The sequence below is a fragment of the Thunnus albacares genome, chromosome 2 (assembly GCF_914725855.1).
Source record: "Thunnus albacares chromosome 2, fThuAlb1.1, whole genome shotgun sequence".
NCBI classification, from domain to species: Eukaryota; Metazoa; Chordata; class Actinopteri; order Scombriformes; family Scombridae; genus Thunnus; species Thunnus albacares.
This window is the reverse complement of record NC_058107.1, coordinates 1217866-1229165: the sequence shown is the minus strand read 5'-3', so window position 1 is coordinate 1229165 and position 11300 is coordinate 1217866. Positions and strand designations below refer to the sequence as shown.

At 40.8% G+C, this 11300-nt stretch overlaps 1 protein-coding gene across 2 annotated transcripts; it reads left to right on the top strand.

Annotated features, from left to right (window-relative positions):
* The first annotated feature begins 203 nt into the window (after positions 1 to 203).
* Positions 204 to 9645, top strand: tm2d2 (TM2 domain containing 2). 2 transcript variants are annotated; one of them, XM_044362310.1, is made up of 4 exons: positions 204 to 611; positions 2021 to 2108; positions 2181 to 2296; positions 3782 to 4049. In XM_044362310.1, exons 1-4 carry the CDS (start codon positions 346 to 348, stop codon positions 4008 to 4010), a joined length of 699 nt encoding a protein of 232 aa, XP_044218245.1. In that variant the 5' UTR covers positions 204 to 345; the 3' UTR covers positions 4011 to 4049. The 2 variants fall into 2 exon arrangements, with proteins under 2 accessions (XP_044218245.1, XP_044218253.1); XM_044362318.1 differs by lacking the exon at positions 3782 to 4049 and adding an exon at positions 6561 to 9645 and having other exon boundaries at positions 208 to 611.
* The last annotated feature ends 1655 nt before the right edge of the window (positions 9646 to 11300 follow it).

Sequence of the window (11300 nt, the reverse complement as noted above, 5' to 3'; positions counted from 1 at the left end):
TACACATACATACACATATATACATACATACATATACATATTCATATATATATATGTATATACATATCTGTATTATATATCTTTTACATTGTACATTTTCATTTGCTCTTGTGTTTTTCTTCCCAGTACTCCCGGTATTGTTTTTTGTCCTGTAATGTTACCGTGTTAATAAAGTTAGGAAAAAAAATCTTTACCGATGCTCCGGACGCTTTTCTGATGACGTCATAAACGCGAGACGGATCTGGACGCAAATAGAAATAAACCGTCGCAGTCAGCTAGCTACATGTTCCCGTTAAATATGAGTAGCGGCTCTGTAAAGGTTACTGTGGTATTTTGAGGGTGACAATGATTTCAGTGAGCTATATTCTGTTGTGCGGGCAGCTTCTCCTGCTACTGACGGTGATACTGTTACAATGTCTGGAAGGAATTCACTCCCAGAACTCGACGACAGCGGAGACACCCGCCACTGTCCCCGGTGAGGGAGCCACAACGCTCCCGTCCACCAAGCAGCCGCCCGTAGTCGTGAAAGATGACATATCGGCGGAGAGTGCGAATAATACAGAGGCCTACGAGTACAGACCCCCATCACCCGTCGTCCTCTGCAGCTATCTGTAAGTAACATCTGATAGTGAAACAACAAACTGCTCTCAGACATCTGACAGCGACTTAATTTACATTCAGGAAACAACGTTATTACTCAAAACGAGACTCAATATCTTCAACATTCCTTCGTGTTTAGCAGCAGTGAGAATTACTGAACCAGTCTCAGTCTCAGTCTCTGTATGCCGAATTTAAGTTAATGTCCTAATGTCAAACATAAAGACTTTATGCTTTCATGTATTTAGACATCTAAAAATACTCTGCTTGGAACAATGATGTGTGTCTGATATGGTTTTTCCACAAAAAGCATAATTACCACGTCAAAACCATCTCTTCATCCCTGTTAATGATTCAAGAATCTCTTATAAAAATATGTAATTGCTGGACACAAGATGTCTCCTACTTCACTGTAAAGTTCATTCTCAGTGTTTGTGCACTGCAGTTTTTAAGTGTGCACATCACACTTGAATAAGTTGAATATTGGACCACAACTGCGTCCAGACTGTTTGTGATCTCACAGATCCTGTTTGTAGGCCCGCCACTTAAAATAGTTTTTTCAATGAGCTCAGAGAAACTTTCCACTTCCAGCAGATGAATGTGGAAACAAACATCTTTCTGCACAGTGAAGCTCAAACCTGAACAAAAATATTTAGTGGCAGATTCAGTTTTTTCAACACTTACGAAAGAATGTTAGACATGGTAGCAGAAGCCTTAATGCTGTTTAAACCCTCCTTCAGATTTGTGACACTTTTATTTCACTGTCAATGAATAAAAGGTGATTTCACAGCACGATTTCACGTCTCTCCACTTCACTGGTTATGGCCATGTAGAGCTCCTCTTTCTCACTTAAAAACAAAAAGGTAGAAAAGTTATTTTTACCTTCTGAAATACAATCAAAAAATTTCTTTATAGAGTCAATTTTCTAATCTGTGTAATGTGGTCTGGATGGGAAGAAAGAGTGAAATCGCCCTTTTTTTCATTGTTCACAAATGTGAAACTGTGTTTTAATGAGTCTCTGGAGTCTCCTTGTTAATGAAGTCCAGATTTGACAAGTCCAATTCTAGGGTTTTTTGATTTGGACCTGGTCTTTCACAAATCTGAAAGTGGGTTTAAACAGTGCAAAGGCTTTTACTACGATGTCTAACACTCTTTCATAAGAGTAAGTGGTGAAAGAAACGGAGAATCAGCTGTTAAATATCATTATTTATGTTTCCTTAACTTTTTAATTAACCCCAAATGGGAAGCTGTGATTGGGAAGTTAAGTTCAGCGTTACTGTTCTCTCAGGGATGGATGGGTGCTTGTCATAATGGAAGCAAATGTTACAGTGTGTTGTGATTTAAAAGTCATTCCCTATAGTATTACCGCACTACATTATGCACTCCCTGACTTTTTTCATCCACTTTTTTATATGTGATGAAGACCGGAGGAGTTCATCTACTGTCAAGACCCTGTAGATCATGCAGGCAATTACAGCGCCTATCAGGAGATGGGCCATGGTTGTGTTGTGGTAAGTGTTTGTTTTCTTAGCAAATGATGTTGTTAATTAAGCAGCGCTTTAATTTATGGTTCATATATTTAGTGGGGTGGCCAGACTGAGAGGGAGGTGAACCACACAGAAGTTATGTGCACTGCACTGGATGATATCGAGTGTGCCGGGCCCAGAGACTTCCTCAGAGGGGACGTACCCTGCATCAAGTAAGAGACATCATTTTACTGCTCTCAATGTGACCCAAACAGCCTTTTTGTCTGGTTTTATATTGCATTGTGATTTGATATTGTAAATAAGTAAGTTTTGTTGGACAAAACAAGCAATTTGGAGTCATCAGGTAAAATCCTGAGGAGCATTTCACCCTATTTTTTTGAGCATTCATTAACAGATCAATCCAGTAATTGACAGATTTGTCACAGCCTGGCTCCAGACTGTGACAAAAAAAAGATGGCTATTCCATAAAAGTACTCAAAACAAGCCAAATGAACAAATTGGTGGGTGAGTCTGTAAGATCATTAATGTAGGGAGTGGATGGGTGGCAGGAGTGTGTGGGGGGGAGAGCTTTATATACGAGGCACACCAGGCTCAGGTGTGTCCCATCCTGCCCTCAGGTTCCCGCCCCTGCAAACAGAGCACAGCAGCAAGCAAAGCTGAGGGGCCGTCACAGATAAATCGTTCAAATAATGAGTTGTGTCCACATAAAAATCTGCTGTCCTCCCTTTTCCCACATGTTAAATAATGGAGAGGCAGAATGACAGCACAGTGGCAGATTGATCTGTTCAAGATACTGCAGCATGCCTGCTTATGAAAAAGTTTGCTGTGACAGACAGTGGGCTATTTATTGTTTCTGATTATTAGCCTAGTCTGTGACAAATCCAGACGGACAGAGAGCAGAGAGATGAGAAGGGAAAGTTCCTCTCAGTCCAGACTTTTATTGATGTTAATAAAAAGACTGGCCATCGGTAGCTGTGCAGGATGCAACTTTTTGACAAGTAAATTTATCTTTCACATGTCCGAGCATTGCGCTGCGCCCACGCTTTGCGCCCGTCGTGGCGTGCCGCAAGCCATTGGAAATAACGGGTTTCAGAAAACAGTGATGCCATCGTCATGTTGTGTCTGAAAGGGCCTTAACGCACCCAGTCAAATTCATCTCTCCAACTGTATATTAATTTTCGTTCTCTCTTTGACTGGTATGATGTCGTTGTAATGTTAGTCGTTCATGGCCGGGCTGTGGAGCCCGAAGAAACATCGCTGAACACACTCACACAAACACACACACACACACACACACACACACACACACACACACACACACAGAGACAGCAGGGTTATGCTAACATACTGACACTCCGCCACACACACACACACACACACACACTGAGTTGGACAATGCATTTGTTTCAAATCAGTATTCATTTAACTAAGTAGCCGAGTAATGAGTGGCACATAATGTGAAGACACAGTGTTTTTTATGTATTTATTTTTTAATGACTTTTAGCTTGTCCTATGTGGCAAGTAAATTTCTCTTCCACTTGTCCCGGACAAGCGGACTAGCCTTAATGTTGAGCCCAGGGTGTATATGTGTCTGGGAACGGTGTGACATACCAATAACAAGAAATAAGTCCACAGAGTGCAGTACAGAGGCTCTGCTGGAGCCTAATAACCTCCCCATTTAACAATTGCCTTCACAGTCAACATTGTAGCGGGTGGATGAAAGAAAGGCCAGATGGAGGTGGTGGAGGAGAGGTGATGGGCAGAAACAGGCCAGCAGGTTTGCTCATTAGAAACAGGAAAGTTGAAACTGTTGTTGGCGCTAGAGGAGAGATGGTAAGAGCAATGAAATCAATAATCTTTCTTTCTTTTGGATGTATAACAAGTTTCATGACAGTCTTGCCATTAGTTTGGTTTGGTCACAGATAAACAACACATGAACAGACAAGGAATTGCACAACTGCTGCACCTTTGTGGTGATGATTATGTCCGAAGGCCTGACCTGAACCTTTTACTAAGTCAGTATTTATTGAGATTGCAACAGAGAGAAATGTTCTCACAAGGTTTCATGGTTGCCATCTGTTGCACTTGTTGTCCATCAATGGAAATATCTTGGGAAACTTAATGAGAATGAGGGTCACATGGTCTCTAGAATGATAGATGCACTTAGGTTTGAACCATTAAAAGCGTTGTTGGACTCCTGATGGACCAATACCACAGAACCAGATATATCATGTTTTCCTTGTTCAAAGCCTGAATGTATTGAGGAGAACTGGATACCAGGTATGAAAATTGCTCAGTGGTGCATGAAGCCAAAAAGTCCGCCATGTTTCCACCATGTACACTAGAGTCCTTCTCCAGTTCACCTGAGACTTCCGCTGGCCGAGTCTGCTGACTTCCAGTTCCTCGTTCACTTGAATGGTGATACGATGAGGGTTTGGGAGCAGAGAAATGTGTTCACTATTTTACGGTTGGTCCTTTTAAATGATTGCGTCCAGTCACATGATGGACCTGGAAGTTGTAATTACATGGTTTAACCACTATGTCAGTTTGGCTTCACAGCCTGGCGCTGTTCCTGGAGGTTTGGTTAAAATCTGCTGCCAACATTACCCACGATGCAACTTGACTCAATTCAATCCACTGTATAGTTGTGGGTGTGAGATGAGGAGCAGGCTACGGCGGTCTGGTAACTTCACCTCTTCCTAACTCCCCACCCCCAGATTTTTGATGAGTTGAAACTTGCGCCAGTCTGCAACGTTCTCAAACCTGCCAGTTTACACCAACGCAACTAGATGAGATGGTGTATCATTTCCATAGCAATGACGCTCTGTGTTTCCCTTCTAACTGCCGACTTTTCATGTTTTTTTTTGTAGTTGGATGATTTGTAGTGTCTTAAAATATGAATAAGGATAGTGATAGTGAGTTACTCGCTACACTTGCAGTTCTAGCATTGATGAAACAGCAAAAACATGAAAAAGTGAGAAGGCCTGTGTCATATAGACATGGCTGTTCCTCAAACAAATTGATGAGGCAATCCTCTCTTTCCTCCGTCCAAAACCGCCATTTCAACCAGCCGACAGTTTGTAACTGACTCGACCAGCTGACTTCCTGTACCAGCAGCTTGTCTAAGCCTAACCCCGGCTGCAGCTGTTTGCAATAAATATAATGTCACAATTACATTTGAATATTATTCAGTAATGTCAATCATACACTAATGTACACCTTAATAAATAGGTCTTGTAATATAGACACAAGATACATGCTGTCATCATGCTTGGTACAGTTTTATCTGGTTTAATATTATGTAGACCAGAAGTACAGACCTGTAGTTTAATTTATAGAAAGTCATTGGAATTTACTTTGCAATGTTGGTCAGAAATATGGCAAGTAGATTGTGTCCTGAGAACATTCAGAACTAGTTGCACTTTATAGAACTGCTTTCTTCACCACAGTGAGGGCCCTTTCATACCTACCTGCTTTGGTCCAAAGTTTGATCCAAACCAAAATTACAGGTGTGAAACTTCCCCCGGACCTCGGTCCAGACCACACAGGTGAACCTTGGACCGACGAAAAGAGGTGGTCCCTGTCTGGATCAAACTCAACCACGGTTCAGTTCGTTAGTGTGAAAACATTTTTTGGATGGTTCGGACTTACGGACCAATTATAGGAAGTTCCATCAGGTTGTCGTCAGAACCGGAAAAAGGAATAATGAGCCTCGGTAGCACATGTGGAGAGGAGACCGAGTTTTTAATTGAAATATGGTCTGAAACTTTCACAACAAAAAACTTGTGTGCATGAATATACACAGCTGATCTAGTTGAAATCACTCTACAGTTCCAGAAACTGTTCTGGTCACTTGCAGAAACTCTGTAGTATCACGACTGCACCACTAGAGGGCAATGTTTACAAATGCATGGAACCATCACTTTATCTTTTTATTTTTTGGGCCATGTTTTCATGGCACACCATGTTCACTCAGCATCGCTCTGCATTCATCAGCACATGGGGTTAATCTCTATAGTAACTGCATAGAGATCAGAGGCTGGACACAATCAAAGCAGCACCTGTACAAAGACAGTACTGAAATCCAGCACTCGGATAAATGCTGCCTTTGTGAATCTTCTAATGTTCTGTTGTTGTTGAGACTGTGTTTGTCCACCCGTTATATTGTACAGAGCAGCTGTTGCTTTTATTGTGTCCACTCCTTGCAGATGAGAACCGGAGGCTCTATCCTCCTAAAAGCTTGTGGTTTGTTTCATCATTATTATATCATCATGTTAGTATTTCCTTTATTTCTTTTTCTATATTTATTTTGTAACAACATCTGCACATTTACAAATTATACAAATGATGAAGGTTTGAGGTATTGAATATATGAAATCCAACTAAAATGAAAACTAACATCACATTCATGATTTATCTTAATTGCACAAATGTTCATAAGTTGCCGTAAACGTCCTCTTGTTGCCGTTTTCACAGGTACACCGGACACTATTTCATCACCACTCTGCTGTACTCCTTCTTCCTGGGTTGTTTCGGGGTTGATCGTTTCTGCCTGGGCCACACCGGCACCGCTGTGGGGAAGCTGCTCACCCTGGGAGGACTGGGAATCTGGTGGTTCGTGGACTTGATCCTGCTCATCACTGGCGGCCTGATGCCCAGCGATAACAGCAACTGGTGCACCTATTACTGACAAGGAATAGCAAGAGTCTGAGCACAGACGTTATCAGTTGCATATTGAGGACTGTAGGATCTTGCCTCAGCCTGCCGTGGTAATGAATCTGTGGGCTGGCTTGTTCTGAGGGGATTTATAGCTGTGCTGTGCAAAGTGGAGTCCAGTGAGCTCTTCAGGGCTCCAACAAGCTTCCCAGGGGCTCCTAAGTAAAACGAGGAATAATTTGATTTCATTCTAATTTAATTGACTTGGAATTTTCCACTCTGAGAATGTATGAGAATGACTGTTATACTCAGAGCTTTCACCAGAGCGACAGTGAAGACCGTTGTTGTGCTTTTTAGTGCTAAAATGTCAGCTTAGGTCACTTTCACACGTGTAGTTCAGTTCAAAATGCTCAAAATGTTGCCGTTTATTTGTGATGTGCGTCATATTTATACCGACTCACCACAAATGAACCAAGAGGAGTAAACATGGAGTCATACAGACTGACAGACACATTGATTGGACAGTTTTGGTGATGTCATCCTGCATCATTAGCATTACATGGACAAAATCAAAATCTGGTGAAAATTCTCACACTCACATGGTGACGCACATATGTGTTACTGTGGTTACCAAATGATTTGCATAGATGTCTGCATCTCCTGTACAGATTACCTCCATGACAGTGGACGATCAATCCTCTACTTGTTCACTCTACTTGCACATCACCAAGTCATACCTGCTCCTCAGCTTTTTAATTAAAGGTGCACATGTGCCTCTGAAAAACCCAGTTTCCCCTGTTGTGATAGAGAGAAGGAATCCAAAGTGTCTCATGTTGTGTTTATCAGTGTTCACAGTCACAGTGTCCTTTTGAACCTGAACATCATTTGGTTCATTTAGGCCGGTATGAAATCTGTCAATCAAACTCTGGTGCGGACTAAATAAGAAAAGGAGGCTTTTGATCCAGTTCCAAACTGAGTCTGGTGCCTTTTTGTTTACGGTGTGAAAGCGAAGCAGACCGACCGCAAGATTTAGTGATGATGGATACGTGATTTTTAGCACACATTCAAAAGCTGATCTGCTGATGGCCAGCTGTCAAGGACCCATTATATAACCGCGCTGTGTAAGCAGCACCAGATCATTTAGTAACCGTGATGAGAGCGAGAGTTTTTCCTGATTCATCAGAAAGTGAAAGGAAGTTAAAACAGTTGTGTTGAGCTTGTGTTCTTGTGCCAAAGTGAGTGAGAAGAGTGAAACAGAGAGACTACACAGTAACCACCCCCCCCCCCCCCCCCCCCCCAATACATAACAACACTGTTATCACTGACATGGGAAGCCCAGGAGCAGTAATGGACATACTAGTAACATAAATAAACAACATAAGGTTGCTGCTATTGGTCACTGAAGTGTCTGTGTGATGCTGATGATGCAGGATGAAGGAGTTACCTGTCAGTCCATCGAGACCTCAAGACCAGAAGACTGAAGCAGAGCTGAAAGGAAACAACTGATCCTGATTCCCCCACAAGCATCAGAGCTTTCACATGCTGGAAAGTTCAAGGATTTGAGGAATGTCTTGCAGGAAATTAACTTTCAGACTCAATTTCATTTCACGTGTCCTTCACACACCGTAGTGGTGAACATGATATCGCACGCTGACCAAGAATCCTTCGTTCCAGTAGAAAACCGAGCAGTGATAGTAGAACTGTACGGCCGTGTCCTGCAGGCAACATCCTACACCGAGTTATTATCAGAGCTTTGCCTCTTCAGATTACTTAAAACCTCAGCTTTGACCCTTCGCTGTCCTCTTCCTCTGAATCCTGTATTTTCTCTGCTCCTTTAATGGCTTTCAACAGTACTTAGACTGATTAACATTACAGCTTCAGGCATGTATGAACACAACTGAAGACGGATAGAGTTCACACAGATCACGCTGGTTCGGTGATGATTTAGTGTTTTTTTTTTCTGTTGATGAAGGTTTTAAAACAGGGCTCAAGAGATGCGTCTGTGCTGTGTGGGAACATTTCCCGCCTTTGCGCTCAGGTGTTCAAATGTCTCAAACTAAAACAAATTTTTGATCTTCATTGACTTTTTTTTTTTTTCCTGCGCGACTCAGGTCTCACATTAAACATTCAAATCCACCATCTTCCACTTTGTTAAATTCCTGGTCTTTATCTGAACTGAAGGTTTATGTACTCCTCCATAGACGGCGGAGCAGCTTTCATTACCTAAGGATCCATAAAACCCTTTTTTTAGGTGTCGTCATAAAAAGTTGAAGAAGACACGATGGTGAACGTGTCGACTGTTCTCATCCAGCAGCAGCAGCAGCAGTATGCTTTCAGGAGGCAGTATATTTTCAGCTGGCTAAACATCTTTTGTAGAGGGAAGCATTAAAACACTGCTTTACATAGTCCACTTAATTCACAATATGGTGGTTCATTTGCTGTCTTACACACCTTAAATCTGAATGTACGTCTTCATTTCACACTTCAATCTGAATCCAGTTGTGCAGAATTGCCCCAGAGTATAAGTAGAAAGACATCCTGTGTTAATACTTGTTTTGAGAATCTTCTGGAGTCTCTTGGCTTTGTAAGATACTGTATATAATACTGAAGCTTTTATATTCTTTAACTGTACTATTTATTTATTTGCCTTGTCTGTGAATGTGTTGTCGTACACTTCCTTGAGTTTTATGTTGATTGGACAATGATTAGCAATCTGTCAATGAATGCTGTTAATTAAAACATTAAAAATGTATAAAAGTGTTTATTCCAGATTGTTCTACTGTCCATCTTTCTGGGCTCTTTTAAAGCTGCATATGTGCTCCTGCAAAAACTCCCAATCCAAGGTGTCTTGTGTTGTATTTATCACTGTTCACCATCATCATGAGTCAATAAAAAGTATCTGGAACGGCGTGTTCTCTTAATTCTCTGATTAGATCGCCCGGGTTCTGGTTTGTGCTCAGTAGAATCTTAATGAAACAGCTTGTTGTCTTTTCTCAGTACTTCAGGATCTCGACTCAAGTTATTGGATTTATTGAGCGACTTCACTTCAGTTCCTCCGTATGACCAGATATTTGAACACCGGTGGAAATCAGGCAGACTTGAGTGGAAAAATACCACTAAAGCAGACGCCTCCACGCTGCATGATACATACGATTTATCACAGTAAAAGCACAGATGTTACTAATGACATTAATAATGACTGCATCTCATTAAGGTGAAGCAGTTTCATTGTGCGTTATGGCTCACATGTATCTTCCTGGGACACTTGATGGAACTGAGCCATTTTTAATGTTATTAGTGACACCTGTGCTTTTCCTGCTGCGATGAGTCAAGATGTCTGCTGTGAAAAAGGTCTGTTAACATCCCATCATCCTCTCTGGCATGACTAACTGAAAATAACACAAACTATGAAAACAATCAGATGGTTTATGTGACCAACAGACTAAACAACTATAACGTACTACGATGGCAGCTGTGGCCAGATGAAATGTTACAAAACCAACAATTTTGTGTGTATATAAAGCCTGATATATATATATATATATATATATATATGTTCTTCCCTGGGCTAGATGATCCATATATGGTGTTGGACAAGTACCCGGTGGCACCAATGTGAAAAAAAATGTAAATAGCTTTTCATGGTCAGAAACGGCAGATACACCATTTATAAAGCACTTGATTTATCTTTTATTTTATTCTTATTAATAATAATATGAATAATAAAAGAGACAGAGATGTGTGTTTATTTTATCCTTTAATTTGTAACCCATCTATATTTATCTCACATTTATTATGTTTATTTACACACTTGGCATGCACCAATATCAAAGTATGTGTCATCCATATCATTATATACACAGAGGATTGTTATGTTTACTGGCAATAAGTCATTTTTTTTATTAGAGTTTACTGTATTTACAGAGTGTTTGAACTTGTTTGCACAACTTGCATGAACTTTTTGCATCTGGATCACAGTACTGCTGGTTAAACATGTCTTCTATATACTGAAGACATTTTCTATATACTTTTTTTTTAATGTAATAGTGAATATGTCTGAACACGACGAGCTTTCATGTAGCCTGTAGCTACATAAGAGCGACCCAGAGCTTCAGACTGGCTCCACACTGCTTTTCTTACCACCGTGAACATTTCAAATGATCGTAAAAAACAGATTTCAACATATGAAAGTTTTGCAGCATTTAACCACAAACACAAACACACACACACACACACACACACACACACACACACACACACACACACACACACACACACACACACTTAACCACACAGTTTACTTAAATGATTGTTTGACCCAAATTACAAATCATCATTTCACTGACATATAGTAGTATTTCGCCATGTTGATGGTTTTACAGATGCAGTTTTTGAGATATACATTCTGGACTTCCTCAGTACAATAGAGGTGAACAGAAAAACATTGAGAAATACACTTGAAGGACTGGAGACATGTTATATTTTTTTTATAATGCAGATTTACCCCATAGAGCACCGATCCACCTCTGAAAACAAATACACTATTTACTCCCATACGTC